Below are 17,602 nucleotides of genomic sequence, written 5' to 3' on the forward strand. Positions count from 1 at the left end.
TTTAATTGCCCACCACCATTCACGATTAGATGTGGCAGGACTGCAGAGCTTAGATTGGATCTGTTGATTGTGCAATTGCTTAGCTCTGTCTATCACTTGATACTCCAGCTGTTTGGGATGATTGTGGTCCTGGGTGACACCTCATTTTTAGGTATCCTTGGTGCTGCTCCTGCCATACCCTCCTACACTGTCCAGTGAAGCAAGGTTAATCCCTGGCTTGACGGTACCGGTTGAGGTCGCAGACTGTGCTGGAATATAATTCTGCTTTTGTTGACAGCCCACAGCACCTCATGTATGCCTGGTCTTGAATGTCTAGTTCTGTTTAAAGTCTGCCCCTTCTAGCATGGTGAACAACACAACGTAAAGTATTCTCTATGTGAAGATGGGACTGTATCTCTACAAGGGCTATGCAGTGCTACTCTTACCAATACTATCATGGTCAGGTGCATCTGCAGCTTGGTAAGCAGGAGGTTAGGTATGTTTTTGCCTCATCACCATCTGTGGCAGATCCAGTTTAGCAGCTATGTCAGATAGGATTCAACAAGCTTGATTATTAATGCTGCTGCCAAGCCATTCTTGGTGGCTGTCCTCCCAGGAGAGGACATATTCAGTGATAGTGGTGGTGGTGTCTGGGACATAAAGTTGCTGGTAAAGCTCAGTAAGTCTGGCAGCATCTGTGAAGAAAAAAAGAGTTGATGTTTCAGGTCTGGTGACCCTTCCTCAGATCCTTCCTTACAGTGTCTGGGACACTGTCATGCTGTGCCTCGACTAATCTGTGAGACAGCTTTCCCAATTTTGGCACAAGTTCCCAAATGTTACTAAGGGGGGCCTCGCAGGGATGAAAATACTGTTTTTGCTGTTGTCTTTTCCAGTGTCTAGGACAATGACAGATGATCCGTCCAGTCTAATTTCACATTGAGGCTTCGTAGTGACCGATACGACTGAGTAACTTGTTATAACAAAGTGTGGAGCTGGATGAACACAGGAGGAGGCTAACCAGCATCTTAGGAGCACAAAAGCTGACGTTTCAGGTCTCTGACGAAGGGTCTAGGCCCGAAACGTCAGCTTTTGTGCTCCTAAGATGCTGCTTGGCCTGCTGTGTTCATCCAGCTTCACACTTTGTTATCTATCTAATCCTTCCTCTTAACTGAAATGCTTGGGAAAAAAAACACTAACGTTTGCATGTTCATCACACATGGGGGTCACGCACTTGACCTGCATATCACCTGAAAGTGACGTTTCCCAAAATGGATTAATGAGAGGACAGATTCACCATCGAATTCAAGGCAGTAAGCAAGCTCTTATGTCAAAAGGAGGCCCTGCAGCTTGGAAAATACAGAAACCTAGAGTTCCAGTGAGAAACAGAGATAGAAGGGGCCTCTATTTTGAAGGCACTCTCCCCAACTACTTAAACTTTCATGTTAAAAATGGCCAAACTGAAAAAGGATCCCTCCATGGGACATGTGAAGCAAGATAGATGGAGATAGCTTCAAACCATTTGTTCGGTGTTTTGCTACTAAGAAGCTGCCTTTAGTCAGCTGACCCCATCCTCGAGAGGGCTCTCAGGCCAACCAGAAAATTTTATTCTGCCCCTGGTAATAGGTCTTAATAGGCCATTAAGTATCCTCAAGTACTCACTCTCTATGAGCAGGTAGCCCTTTGGCTACCAATTCCATGTTCACAAAAATGGCCCCAGTCATTAAGGTGCTTACAAATCAACACAGTGGAGAACAGTACAAATTTTCATGCCTATCCACCTTCATACTCTTTCCCATTCGGTGCTGAGGGTCATGCTATAGGTATCAACCTTGTGGTTTTTATCTATACATTTGAATGCTTTGAGCAGATGATAAGAGTGACAAGAATCAAACTCGGTACTCAGCATGCATTGTGAGCAATGCACTATACTCTGATCATACCTTACACCATTTTGCCTGAATAGCCAACATTCTACGGTCTTTTTAATCACTGCTTTGCTTTGATTGGACCCACTAAGCATGGAGTCCACGAAGACAAAGGCATCTTTCATTGTCAGAAACAAACAAACAAACAAAGTCTCTCTATAAGGTACAAAGAGGTAAAACAAAAAGAGGTTCTGAGTTTGTTTATCTGGACGGAAGGTAAAAATTACTTCTCAATAATCCATCTTACAAAACAAGTCAGAAGTCACACAACACCAGGTTATAGTCCAACATATTTATTTGGAATCACAGTTCTATTCATGCTAAGTGTATATGTCCCGGTTATCATGGGGGGGGGTGTCAAGGAATCTTATTAAAAGTCAGGTGCCAGGTTCAACAGCTGAACACAAGAGGGAAGCAGTTATATGGATTTCCGAGGCAGCCAGGGAACATGCAAGAGAGACAGAGAGGCTGCTATAAACAACAGGGGAAAAGGCTGTTCTGTTTGCTACCGAGCACAACACAGGTAGCAGCATGTTTATGGTCACAGAAGTGAAACCTGTGGAAATTCAAAGATATTGCAAAATTCACACTGGGGAGACCAGGAGATGGAATCAACAGAGTGGGCCTTGGTGCTAGAAGTTGGTTCAGACACTCTTATAAGATTCAAACAAGTAATTTTTGCCAGATACTGGATATTACAGCTTAATGAAATTGTGGGTTTCCTTGGATTGGTTCCTGTAAAGTCTGTTATTTTGCAGAGAATGCTGTGGAATATATAAACATAGCATGTATTTAGAAATATTTAGGATATTTTCCTGTCATTTAGAGTACTATTTGCCTATTAAGCACAGTTTTAGTAAAGTTAATTTTAGTTTATTACAGTAAAAGTCTTAAAACTTGAAATCTCGTTACATGATTTTAAAAAAAAACTCACTCACTGGGAATTTGAATCTCTTAAAAAATTACTGGGCTCCATGGAGATCATAACAATCTCTTGAATTGGAACTGCTCTTGCTCCTCAATCTGGAATCACAAGGTCAGCATCCAAAATCAGGTTTCAAGCTGAAATGTTGACTTATATGCTCCTCAAGTGCTGTCTGATTGCTGTGCTTTTCTAGCCTCATACCGAAAGACTCTGGCTTCCAGCATCCGCAGTCCTTATTGTCTCCAAACAATCTATAATTTTATTTGGGTACTATGAAACTATATAATTGCCACACCTAAATCTTTTTCCTATTTCCTATTAAATTTACATATTCTACCTTTGGAACATTATGCATCACCTGAAATTGATATTAAATGACTTCCGCATTGAGCTTAGGCATTTACCAAGTCTAAACCTCTCTGAACTGCATTTACTCATAGCATCCTTTGTCTCACAACTTAAGTTCACACTCATTGTACTTACAAGGCCGCTGATATTATTTACAGCATAGACGGTGGACTCTTGACGGTTGCAGCTTTCAAGCTTGAACAGCAGCCATTGACAACAACGGAGTTAGTTTTTCAATTTACAGTCAGTTTCTTGATTTTACAAATTTTCATTTAACCCACAACTTAATTTTTGAAGGTGAAGATTTATAATAACTGGAGTATCAACCACTAATTTCATAAAATTAAATTAAATACATTTGTTTATCACAACCTATGTTTAAAATCAGTTTCAGCTTTGATTTTCTACCTATACTGTCATAACATAACTTAGATTTTTTTTCCTTATTATTAGCATAATGTTATTTCCATTATGACTATCACACTAAAAGGCCTTCAAATTTTAACATCTTAGTTGTGATCCCTATTAAAGGATTGTGTGCCAATGAGTTGCAATAATTTCCCATGATTGTTATCTTTATTTCTGACGGAACAAAATAAAAACATTCTGGAATGTTACATGTAGGTTGAGGACCAGCAGTCCATAAACAAGTGCAAAGGCAGCAGAGGAAGACCAAGGCTATACTTACACAAATCCAGACAGTCCAGACACCATAAGACTTGAAAGTTGGAATGGTTTAACTGAGACAATTTTGACAAAGAAAGGATCAGCAAGCTGGAGGCCTTGAGGGGCAGTCCAGGTATTTAGCTCTGGGCCTAAAAGTGATTTACATCTTCCTAAATCTACAACGTTTAAGGCCTGACTGCAAATACTGAAGCATAACCGTTACGAGGGCTAAAAGGGAGCTGTTATTTTCTTTTCCTCACAGGTTGCTGGTTAACACAATAAAACAAAGTTAGGAGGTTAATACTATATAACTTCACTCTAATCCATTTAAAATATCTAACTGGATGCATTTCATGTGGCACATTTTGAGGTGGAACACTAATCTATCAAGGTTTTTCTCACTTCAGTCTTCCATTGATTATAATTTTATGAAACACTCAGACAAAAACTGACGAAGCCAAAAAGGAGAATTTAGGCAGGTGACTAAAAGCTTGAGCGAACAGATAGATTTTGAAAGGGCATCTTAAAAGGAGTAGTGCGAGGTAAAGAGCCTTCTAACTCTCTCCATAGAGTAATAGGCCCTGTACTAGGGCTTCCCTATGTCCGAGTTAGAACTCCAAGCGGGGTTACAAGCTAAAATTTTGAACTTCAAGGCAACAATGAGCTCATATGTACCAACTGCATCCCACACGAACAGACAGGCCCCCATTTACTCTTGCAGTCCTCCTTTCACATGCCTCTCCCCTAGGTTTTCACTTAGGGATAATGCTGTTTTCAAACTTCAAATGGGGTCAGAGTCAGAAAAGTTTTGGGAGATTCTCGTTAAGACAACTGAAGGCATGGCTGCCAATATGCGGTGATGCAAGTGAGGGATTAATAGGAGTCCAGAGTAGGAAGGAAACCAAGACGTTGCAGGCCTGGAGGATGTCAGGCATAAAGAGGCCATAAAGTACTCTGAATTTCAAGATAATAAATAAATCACCTTGTGGATGAAAGCAAATGTAAAATCAGTAAGCATAGAGATGATACAACGAAAGACTTGACACAGATACGGTTACAGCAGAGTTTTAAATGAATTTAACTTTATGGCGGCTGGAAAACATGAGAGGAGTCCTCCCATTTCCAAATGCAACTTGACCCTTCTTTTCATGGTACCTTCTTACTAGAACCTGATTTAGTCTTCAGTGTTTACCCATTCCCATCTCTGCCCTCTCTAAGGTATGGTGAAGAGTAATGGTCTCCGCAGTATAAAGGTGCGAATGGTGCAAAATAAAAACTAAGGGATTATAATCTGGAAAGACTGACCAGTTTATGACATTTCTACCAAAACAAAAGGAAGGCCAATGGCTAACCTGATAGAGATCTTTAAAATTCAGAAAGGGCTTAAGGTATGCAATCAGATGTTTCCACTTTTAGGATTCCAATATTTAAGATTATAAATATTAATAGTCACTAATAAGACAATAGAGAATTTGAGGAAAAGGTTCTTCATTCAGTTGTGACAACGCAGAATTCAGTACCACAACAGTAGCTGAGGTGAGCAACAGATGAATCTGAGGGGAAGTTGGATAAGCACAGGAATCAGAAAAGAACACTAACAGGATTTGGTGAAGACATGTGGGAGGAACCCATATGGAACGAAGCATACTCATTAGGCAGGTGGGCCAAATGGGTGCTTTTGTGCTTTTTTTTTTAAATGTAAAACTCATTGAGATAGCAAATACTTAAGCAATCTTGATCACACAATATTTGTGGGACTGGGGAAGGATCTTACGGTAAGAGTCACTAATAAGGCAATAGAAAATTTCAGAATCAAGTTCTTCATTCACTTGTCACAATGCAGATCTCGCTAACTGATAAATCTAAAAGTACTTCAGAAGAAATGTAATTGCAATAACGCAGAAATATAAATTTCAGCACTGTTACACTGATTTTCAGAATTAAATATCCAGGAGTCCTCCCTTGAACCATGTCATTTCCAGTTTTAGGCAGCCGAGGTTGATCAAAGCAGAACTGAAACCGAACACTCCACACTTCTGTGCAAACTGCTAGGATCAAAAACTAAAATGAAGCTCAATTAAAAGAATGTAATCTAGCTGGGGAATCAACGTTTTACCAGTGCTGCAGTCACTCTTTTAGGTAGCAGTCCATAGTATTTATGGAAATGTCCTCCATACCTGATCAGTTTTCTTCTCAAATCCCAGCCAAATACTCCTCCATCCCCTTTGTAACGGGTGCCAGACACTACATCATAGTTTCCTTCCTTTTGTTTTCTGCAATGTTTACATATTAAGAAAGAACATAATTATGCTTAAACTTTACAGAATAGCTTGAGGTCTCTGAAACAGCAAGTTAGGAACAAAGTCAAAGTCATTCCATAGAAACTAAATTTGTATTTTCCCATTTCAAATTTCTTAACAGCTATTTCCTTCACTTCCCCAAAAACGTACCTTTTTATTGTACTGAAAAACAATGGGTGTATTCATGCTTCTAAATGTAAAAGTAATTATCTGAAACGTATTTGCCGTGTTTCTCTTGTGAATTAATAATTAAATAGATGAAGAAGAATTTCAGTTAAAGCAAGTTTTCAACTTTTAACAGAAAGAAAGACTTTTTTTTAAAAGTTTGTTGACACTGCTTGACTTAACGCTAAAGGTATGTGGCACACCTACCTCCAGAAACTGTCATGTCATAGCATAGCATGATAAAATGAAATTATATATCCAAAGCAGTCTATTTAATCTCTCTGCGCACAAAAGAAAAGACAAACCATTGCTGATCCAGGAAACTCAACTAAGATAAAACAAATCTAAAGAAAACAATGAACGGAAATTGATCAGAATCTATTCAAAAATGTAACTCTGACATTAAGTTGCCTCACTATATGTTGAAATAGCACAATGGCACAGGTAACTTATCCAGGAAACAGAGCTACTTTTGCAAGCAAGCCAACCGGTCAGTAAGTACAATCAGTGCGACCACCCACTGTGCTTTAGGTCATCTATTCAATAGATCAGAGAAAAGGATGTCCTCACTAAAGGAGAAAAAGTGCATTTTGGACAAGCAAATGAGGTTCTGTCAGTACAACGTTTTAAATATTTCACCTGATTTGGTAATTAATGTCATGTTTTCTACTACATTTAAAAATTGCAATAGATCCTTGTACACATGGGCAGCAGGTTGGTGCTCACACTGGGGTTTGGCAAAAGGCTGCAATATCAGCAGGATGAGTCCAAAGTCTTCCTCAGGGACTAGGGTATTCCTCACAAAACAATGCTTTAAAAGGCACTTGCTCCTTAGCCCAGGAGTTTCTGTCTCCCTTTAGCTGATAGTTTTCGTAAACCCTTGAAACCCTGCGTGGTAATTGCTATACCAGGTTCCCCACTTCACAGCAGGAACCTGATTAAATGTATTAACAGCAAGCTGTCCTATAATAGCACAAACAGGAACATATGCAGATAACAGAGATGAATGTAATTTTTGAAAGTTTAAACATCACTCCTCCTCATCCCTTCCAATAAACTGGGATAGGAGAATTAACAGTGAAGGTACTATTTCAGCTTTGAAAATTGATTAAAACAGACCTGGGAAGGCACTTTTCCACGAAGGGATGCAAACTGTGCAGTCACATATCTTTTGTTGTAACAGGAATAATTAATTCATCAACTAAGAAATATTATATCAGTGTAAATAAAATAAAAACTCAAGGCAACATTCATAGTATCTTAATTTTAGCAGATTAACAGTTTTGGAGATACTAACTTCATTGCATATATCTGCACAAACAGGAGCAGTTTAATATGTTATCTCTTGAGTTATAATGCAATTAATTTCATTTACAGTTCTGTTTTACCACATTAAACTATTGAACAGAACTGAAATGTAACATGCTTATTTTGCATGACTGTATACAATAGTCATGTTTTTGTGCTGATGATGGATACAACAGCAATCTTGAATTGATTAATAAAAACCATATTGACAAACCAAAGACTAGTTTAATTCATGTATTATTAAATTTTTGTGAATGTTTAACAATAAACAAAAAACATGTAAAATCACAGATGTGAAATCATACTGTTTTAACTGAAAATAGATTATGATGATGAGCTGGTTTATTAGTAATTTATACTGTACTCAAGAACCACAAAATATTTAAGACTACATGGTTAACAACTGGCATACAACTAAGTAATAATAAGTTAGTTGCAAAAGCTGAAAGAATACTCACTTTATAAATTCCGGGATAAATTTTGGCTAAATGTAGAAAGTAAAAAAATTGGTTAGTTGAAAATGTTAAAAAGAAAAAAAAAAATCCACTAAAAATGTCAAGATAAACTCACATGATGTGAAAGGTCAGCATCCATTATAAACACAAAGTTTCCAGTGGCATGTTGTATTCCATGGATGTATGCTGTTCCTAAAGCAAAAATAAATACTCAAGTAATTGAGTCCACCTTCCCCTGCAACCGCAGGAAATGCTACACTTGTCCCCACACCTCCTCCCTCACCCCCATCCCAGGCCCCAAGATGACATTCCACATTAAGCAGAGGTTCACCTGCACATCTGCCAATGTGGTATACTGCATCCACTGTACCCGGTGCGGCTTTCTCTACATTGGGGAAACCAAGCGGAGGCTTGGGGACCGCTTTGCAGAACACCTCCGCTCAGTTCGCAACAAACAACTGCACCTCCCAGTCGCAAACCATTTCCACTCCCCCTCCCATTCTCTTGATGACATGTCCATCATGGGCCTCCTGCACTGCCACCATGATGCCACCCGAAGGTTGCAGGAACAGCAACTCATATTCCGCCTGGGAACCCTGCAGCCATATGGTATCAATGTGGACTTCACCAGTTTCAAAATCTCCCCTTCCCCCACTGCATCCCTCAACCAGCCCAGTTCATCCCCTCCCCCCACTGCACCACACAACCAGCCCAGCTCTTCCCCCCCACCCACTGCATCCCAAAACCAGTCCAACCTGTCTCTGCCTCCCTAACCGGTTCTTCCTCTCACCCATCCCTTCCTCCCACCCCAAGCCGCACCCCCAGCTACCTACTAACCTCATCCCACCTCCTTGACCTGTCCGTCTTCCCTGGACTGACCTATCCCCTCCCTACCTCCCCACCTACACCCTCTCCACCTATCTTCTTTACTCTCCATCTTCGGTCCGCCTCCCCCTCTCTCCCTATTTATTCCAGTTCCCTCCCCCCATCCCCCTCTCTGATGAAGGGTCTAGGCCCGAAACGTCAGCTTTTGTGCTCCTGAGATGCTGCTTGGCCTGCTGTGTTCATCCAGCCTCACATTTTATTATCACTCAAGTAATTATGTTAGCCATAGTTCATTTCGTCAACTTAAAAAGACAAACTTTAAAAAACACTATGACCAACATGTATTTTTAAAATGTTTAATGTACAAAGAAGATATTGTCCATTGGGTGAATGGGACAGCCCATCAATACTATTGATGCTAGTGAGTTTGAACATCTTAATGACTGTACTTGTTCATTATTAAGGACAAATAAAATTGATTCCTTAGCCACATTACTCAGTCCATGGATGTTTGTGGTCTACGTAAGTAATTTAGACTTGCATGTAGGGTTAATGATTAACAAGACTGCAGATAATATAAAATTGACTGCATACTTAGAAAGTTGAAGACTACAGACAGTAATCGATGGACTGGTTAACTGGATAGGAAAGTGACAAATGGAATTCAACATGGAGAAATATAATAGAAAGATGTTGAGGAAGACAAACATGGCAAGAACATATAGAACTAATGGTAGGATTCAGAGAGGTGTGGGGGAATAGAGGGACTTAGAGCCAATGTTCATAGGTTCTTAAAAATGTACAGAGTAGAAGTATATGAAACATTTTTCATTATTGTTTAAGGTTTGAGTAGAGGAACTGGGAAGTTACACAACAAACGTATGAAACACTGGTTAGACTACAGCCAGAATTTGTAGATTCTTCTGATCATTCTATAAAAGGAGGCAATCACAGGTGATTTACAAGGATGTAACCAGGATTAAAGTGTGTAAAGAATGGATAGGCTGATGGTTGTTTTCTTTGAACAGAGACGGCGGACAGGAGATTTAACTGAAGGCTATAAAAATTTAAGGGACCTTAACAGACTGGATAGGACGGATTTAGTCACCTCCTTATTGGAGAAGTCAATTACTCTGATTTAAGGTAACTGGAAGGGTTACAGAAGAGTTAAGGAGTATTCTCCCCCCGCCCCCAAAGCCCACCAACACCCCTCACAGCAAGGTTTGGAACTCTGTCTTTTAGGGTGTTAGAGGCAGAAACGCTCATCACATTTAAAAAGAAACACCTGAACCTGTATTCAAGCTGCCCTAATACACAGGGTTGGAGATCAAGAGCTGGAAAGTGGGATTAAACTAGATAGGTATTTTTCAGTTAGCACAGACAGAATAGACCAAATGGCCATCTTGAACAGCTAGATGGCTTTTTGCAGTTTTCTTTTAGCAAAGCTTGTTTCATTGTTTTCTTATTCATGTCAAAAATCAGATCAGCTGCAGTACCAAAAGGAAATTTTGTTTAATTTATAATTATGCTTTCATATTTATGGCTGTGGTATACCATGACAAATAAATCTTGTGGTATCACTGCACATCTGCCACTGACTCAATGGCATAGCATTGCTAATGTGAAAAATTAACAGTGTAGAAAAAAAGAGGAATTGTAATACTATGCACCAAATGCAATATGTGCAATGGGTGTTCATAATGATTTAAATTCCTTCTACAAACATACAATCGAGAAACAAAAGCAGGTCACTCAGCTCTTTGAACCTGCTACACCATTCAACAAGATCATGGCTGTTCTCACCTTAACCTCAATTCTACATTCCTGCATATCATTCCCCGGTAATCAAGAATCTAACTCATCCTTTAAAATAAAATTAAAGATTCTGTATCCACTGCCTTTTGAGAAAGGAAATTCTGAAGTCTCTCAACCCTCAGAGGAAAAAATGCTTCCTCTGTTTTGAACGGATGCCCCCTTAGCTTTAAGCTATGTTCCCTCATTCTAGATTCTCCCACAGGATGAAACATTATTTCAACATCTAGCTGGTCAAGTCCCCTGAGGATCTTGTACGTTGCAATTAAATCACCTCTGTCTTTACTAATCTCCAAAAGATTCAGATCTAGTCTTTCCTCATTGGGCAACCTGCTCATTCCAGGTATTCGTCTAATAAATGTTCTCTGATCTGCTTTCAGTGTATTAACATTCACCCATAAGTACAGTTATTAATACTGTAGACCAGATATGGTTTCACCAATGTCCTGTATAAATGAATCATTACCTCCCATGCTTCAATACTCTTTGCAATAAGCCATAACATTCTTATAACTTTTCCGATAACTTGCTGTATCTGCATACCTTCTGTGATTAGTGCACTAGGACATCCAGATCTCTCTGCAACTTCTCCCCGTTTAGATAACATGCTTTTAATATGTCTGCCAAAATGGACAATTTCACACTTTTCCACATTGTACTTTTTTGCCCAACTCACATAAGCTATCTTTATCATTCTGCACGTTCTTTATGTCATCTACACAACTCACTTTCCTACTTAAACAAGATTACAGAGATAGGGAGAGATGAGGCCAAGAAAGAATTTGCAAATGAGGTTAAGAGTTCAAGGATTCAACTGTGAGTCAACATAGGTCAGCAAAAGCCTCCAAGATAAGTGAAGGGCGAATGGTAATTAGTCCATCTCAGTAGAAGAGGGGGAAAAATCAGACATTATGGTAGCTGAAATATGCAAAACATCATATTACAAATAAATTGAGAAGGAAAAACATTAGAAACTCTCAAATTATGCATATGAGCAGAGAAACAGAGCCAATACTTCAGATCAATAACTTCTGATTAGAACAGAAGGAATACTGAAACTTCAGAATTTTTACCAGGATGGACAAAAGGGAAGGGCTGTGTAGCATGACAGAACGGAGGGCAGGAGAATTAACAAACAAAATACTTACTAATGCAAAAGCCAAGACAGGGTAATGGTTAAATAAGTGAAACAAAGGCTGTACCCAGTTGAGGCATGAGTGGCTAAATAGCAGTCATCTTAATGCAGCATGAAGGGATAAAGCAACAAGCTAGCAAAAAACCTAGAAAAAAAAGAACATGATGGAAGCACAACCTATTATCTCAAGTTGTTGAATGCAGTCTTGAGTCCCAAGGCTGTCCAGTGCTAAGATGAAAGCAATGTATTGATCCTTGTGTTCCTGGAGTGTTTGAGCTTCACTGGAACATTGTAGCAGGTCAAGGACAGAAAGGCCAGAGAGGGAGCAAGGTGGAGAATGAAAATAACCAGCAACAGAAATTTTGAGGATGCTTTCAGATTGAACAAAGGTGTTCCACTAAGCAGTTACCCAGTCTGTGTTTCTGCTACCCTGCGTACAGGAGACCACATTGCGAATAGTGAATACAGTACAGTAAACAGAAAGTAGTACAAGTAAATCAGTTTCATTTGGAAGGACTGTGTGCAGCCTTGTTTGATGATGCAGCACCTGTCCTTTCACCACCTTGCTTCTCATCTGCACTTGCACTGAAAGATGTTTTTGAGAATGGAAATGGTAAGTGGTAGTGACATCACTCTGGAGCTGACAAAAATGTAGATGACCTTTTGAATATAGGACTGCGGTGAGGTGAGGATGACAGAGCACCTAATATGCCTCTGGGAAGAAGGGAAAAGGGTGAGAGAAGTGTGTAGTTGATTATGAAAAGGCCCTAGCAAGCACACTGGGTAAGAATCCTCAGTTGAGGATAAAGAAAGATAAAGAAAGGAATGTTCAAGTGGCAGGCTATCATCAGAATTGATGTGACAGAAAAGTTGAGTGAATTGAATGGAGTCCCTATAAGAAGAAGGATCTGAGGAAGTGCAGGTTGACGTAGCTGTGGGAGTGGTGGGTTTGTCGTGAATAATTGTTGATAATCGTCAGCTGAAATGGAGACAAAATCATCATCAAGGAGCGGAATCAGAGGTAGTCTTACGGTTTTAAGCTTATTCTGAACTGTTAGAAGTTGAATTATATTACTTTTATCTCTTGACATTCTTATGGAACAGCAAATAAAACCTCTTTGTTAGGTTAGTTCTCTAACAGGAGGAAAGTGAAGGAGGAGGAGGGGAACAAGCAAAGAGTGGAGTGGGAGAAAGCAAAAGGAATGAGTGAAAAGGGTTGAGGGGGTGTTGAACAGGGGAAGAGAATAGGACGCAAGGGAGAAAGGAAAGTGGAGAAGAAGCAAAAATGCATGAAGCAGCAGCGGGGCTAGTGAGGGAATGGAACGAGATGGAAAAAAAAGGGAAGAATACTAAGGTGTAAGCTTTCACTGCATACTGGAGTCAAATCAGCTGGATCATACATTTCTCAGCACTGCACTAATGTTTACCTAATCAAGATGGACTGCTAGTGCGTTTCTTTTGCACATACATCAAACTCAACCTAACAGAACTGAAGGGCATATTATCAAAAATCGGAAGGCCAGGAGATTTGAGAGTCTAATGTTAACACAACCATTCATTGAGACTCGTGTAGGCGATGGCCTAGTGGTATTATCACTAGACTACTGATCCTGAAACTCAGCTCATATTCTGGACCTGGGTTTGAATCCCACCATGGCAGATGGTGGAATATGAATTCAAATAAAGAAATCTGGAATTAAGAATCTAATGATCACCATGAAATCATTATCAATTGTCAGAAAAACCCATCTGGTACACTAATACACTAAATGTCCTTCAGGAAGGAAATCTGCCATCATCACCAGTTGTGGTCAACACATGTCTCCAGACCCACATTAATGTGGTTGACTTTCAATTGCCCCTTATAAATGGCCTGGTATGCCACTCAGTTGTACCAATTGCACAAAGTCTCAAAGAAATGAAACCAGACAGATCACCTAGCATAGAGATTGGCATCGGAAAAGACAACAGCAGAAACAGCCCTGTTGGCCCTGCAAACTCCTCCTCACTGACATGTTACAGCTGTTTCACAAGCTAATTAAGCAACAGCCTGACACAGAATCATATGTTACAGACATGACCATCACCATTCGTAATTGGGTCCTGTCTCACCAGCAGAGGTGGCGGCACAGTGGTATACACTGACTCCGGACCCCAAGTAGTATCACGGCTTCAGGCTAAACGTGGGCAAAGAAACTTTCTGCTGATTACCACACTGTCCTTCCTCAGCTGATGAATCGGTACTCCTCCATGTTGAACAACACTTGGAGGAAGCACTGAGGATGGCAAGAACACAAAATGTACTCCGGATGGGGGATTTTCATGTCCACCACTAACAGTGACTTGGCAGTACTACTGATCGAGCTGGTCGAGTCCTAAAGGAGGTAGCTGCATTTATACATTAAGGATCTAGATTAAGGAACTCTGAGCATTCTGGCTAAATTGCAGATGATACAAAGATAGGTGGAGGGATAGGTAGTATTGAGGAGGTGACAAGGCTGCAGAAGGATTTGGACAGTTTAGGAGAGTGGGCAAAGAAGTGGCAGATGGAGTACAACATAGGAAAGTGAGAGGTCATGTGCTTTGGTAAGAAGAATAAAAGCATGGACTATTTTCTAAATGGGGAGAAAGCTCAGAAGTCTGAGGTGCAAAGAGACTTGGGAGTTCTAGAGCAAGATTCTGTCAAGGTAAACTTGCAGGTTGAGTCAGTAGTCAGGAAGGCAAATGCAATGTTGGCATTTATTTTGAGAGGACTTTTATATAAAAGCAGGAATGTACTACGACGCTTTATGAGGCTCTGGTCAGACTGTATTTGGAGTATGGTGTGCAGTTTGGGGCCCTATTTCTCAGGTAGGATACACTGGCCCTGGAGGAGGCTCACGAGAATGGTCTCTGGAATGAAAAGCTTAACATATGAGGAATATTTGAGGACATTGGGACTATACTCATTGGACTTTAGAAAGACGAGGTGGGGGGGGAATCTAATTGAAACTTACAGAATACAGAGTGGATGTTGGGAAGATGCTTCCATTGGTAGGAGAGACTAGGGCCCAAGGGCATAGCCTTAGAGTAAAGGGAAAATCTTTCAGAACAGAGATAAGGAGAAACTTCTTCAGCAAGGAGAGTGGTGAATCTATGGAATTCACTGCCACAGAAGGCAGTTGAGGCCAGGTCATTGAGTAGATTTAAGACTGAGATAGATAGGTTCTTGATTATCAAGGGGATCAAGGGTTACAGGGAGAAAGCGGGAGAATGGGATCGAGGAACTTATCAGCCATGATTGAATGGCGGAGCAGACTCAATGGCCAAATGGCCTAATTTCTGCTCCTATGTCTTAAGGTCTTATAGATTGGGAATGCATCAGGTGGTGAGGGAACCAAGAGGGAAAAATACACCTGACCTCAGCCTTAACAATCTGCCAGTTGCAGTTGCATCTGTCCATGACAGTATAGGTAAGAGTGACCGCTGTGCAGTCCCTGGGGAGATGAAGTTCTGCTTTCACATTGAGGATAACCTCCATTGTGTTATGTGGCACCATCACTGTACTAAATGGGACAGACTTCGCATAGATCTAGCGACTCGAGATAGTGCCTCATGGATGCCCAATAGGCCATCAACGGCAACAGAATTGTACTCCAACACAATCTGCAACCTCATGGCCCAGCATATCCCCCAATGAACTATTATCATCAAGCCAGGGTATCAATGGAAAGTGTAGGAGAGTTTGCCAGGTGCAGCACCAGGCATGCCTGAAGATGAGATGTCAACCTGGTAAAGCCTCCAAACAGGATTACTTGCATGCCAAACAGCAAAAGCAGCAAAATGATTGACAGAGCTAAGCGATCCCACAACCAAAGGATCAGATTTAAGCTCTGGAGTCTTACTACAGCCAGTCGTGAATGATGGTGAACAATTAAACAACTTGCTGGAGGAAAAGGCGCCACATAGAACCCCAATGATGGGATAGTTAAGCATGTCAGTGCAAAAGACAAGACTAAAGTTTTTGCAGTAAATCTTCAACCAGAAGTGCCAAGCGGATGACCCATCTAGGTCCCCTCCAGTGGTCCCCAACATTATAGATACGAGTCTTCGATCAATTCAATTCACTCTACGTGATATCAAAAAGCAGTTGGAGGCAGTGGATACTGCAAAGGCTATGAGCCCTGACAACACTGCAGCAATAGTTTTGAAGACTTGTGCTCCAGAACTTGCCACTCCCCTAGCCAAGCTGTTCCAATACAGTAACAACACTGGTATCTACCCAACAATGTGGAAAATTGCCGAAGTATTCTTATAGAACATAGAACAGTACAGCACAGAACAGGCCCTTCAGCCCACAATGTTGTGCCGACCATTGATCCTCATGTATGCACCCTCAAATTTCTGTGACCATATACATGTCCAGCAGTCTCTTAAATGACCCCAATGACCTTGCTTCCACAACTGCTGCTGGCAACGCATTCCATGCTCTCACAACTCTCTGCGTAAAGAACCAGCCTCTGACATCCCCTCTATACTTTCCTCCAACCAGCTTAAAACTATGACCCCTCGTGCTAGCCATTTCTGCCCTGGGAAAAGGCCCTTATGTACAGGACAAATCCAACCTGCAAGTTACTGCCCCAGTCTACTCTTGATCATCAGTAAAGTGAAGGAAGGTATCATCAACAGTGCTATCAAGCAGCACTTGCTCAGCAATAACCTGCTCAGTTACGCCCAGTTTGGGTTCTGCCAGGGCCACTCAGGTCCTGACAACATTGCAGCCTAGGTTCAAACATGGACAAAAGAGCTGAATTCCAAAGTTGAGGTGTCAGCGACAGCCCTTGATATCTGGGCTGCATCCGACCGGGTGTGTCTTAAAGGAGCCCTTGCAAAACTGGAATCAATGTGCATCAGGAGGCAAACTCTCCGATGGTTGAAGTCATACCTGACACACAGGAAGACGGCTGTGGTTTTTGGAGGTCAATCATCTCAGCTCCAGGACATCTCTGCAGGAGTTTCTCTGGGTAATATCCTCAGCCCAACCATATTCAGCTGCTTCAATGACCTTCCCTCCATCATAAAGGTGAGAAGTGGGGATGTTCACCAATGATTGAACAATGTTCATCACCATTTCTTGGCTCCTCCAGTATTGAAGGAGTCCATGTTCAAATGCAACAAGATCTGAAAAATATCCAGGCTTGGGCTGACAAGCGACAAGTAACATTCACACCATACAAATGCCAGGCTATGACCATTACCAATAAGAGACAATCTAACCACCATCCCTTGGCATTCAACAGTGTTAACAATCACAGAATCTTCCACTATCACCATTCTGGGGGTTATCATTAACCAGAAACTCAACTGGACTCACCATATAAACACAGTGGCTACAAGAGCTGTTCAGAAGCTAGGACTACTGTGGCGAATAACGCACCTCCTGACTCCTCAAAGCCTGCCCACCATCTACAACGTAGAAGTCAAGAGTGTGATGGAATATTCCCCACTTGCTTGGATGAGTGCAGGCCCAACAACACTCACAAAGCTTGACACCATCTAGGACAAAGCAGCCCATTTGATTGGCACTGCATCCACAAGCATCTACTGCCTCTACCACCAACGCACAATAGCAGCACTGTGTACTATCTACAAGATGCACTGCAGAAGTTCACCAAATAGCCTCAGACAGTACCTTCCAAACCCATGACCACATCCAACAAGAAGGGGGAGGGCAGCAGATATATGGAAACACCATCACCTCCAAGTTCCCCTCCAAGCCA

At 41.1% G+C, this 17,602-nt stretch overlaps 1 protein-coding gene across 2 annotated transcripts in view; it reads right to left on the reverse strand.

Moving 5' to 3' along the window:
• dpm1 (dolichyl-phosphate mannosyltransferase subunit 1, catalytic) overlaps positions 1-17,602 on the reverse strand; it is a 93,584-nt gene that overhangs the window by 30,570 nt on the left and 45,412 nt on the right. For both annotated transcript variants that reach the window (XM_048550244.2, XM_048550245.2), the window contains exons 4-6: positions 8,187-8,263; positions 8,075-8,100; positions 6,021-6,116 (exon numbers count right to left, since the gene is read on the reverse strand). In XM_048550244.2, the coding sequence (XP_048406201.1) occupies positions 6,021-6,116; positions 8,075-8,100; positions 8,187-8,263 (199 nt within the window). The remainder of the gene's footprint in view (positions 1-6,020; positions 6,117-8,074; positions 8,101-8,186; positions 8,264-17,602) is intronic.

This window comes from Stegostoma tigrinum, chromosome 19 (assembly GCF_030684315.1).
Source record: "Stegostoma tigrinum isolate sSteTig4 chromosome 19, sSteTig4.hap1, whole genome shotgun sequence".
Classification (NCBI taxonomy): Eukaryota; Metazoa; Chordata; class Chondrichthyes; order Orectolobiformes; family Stegostomatidae; genus Stegostoma; species Stegostoma tigrinum.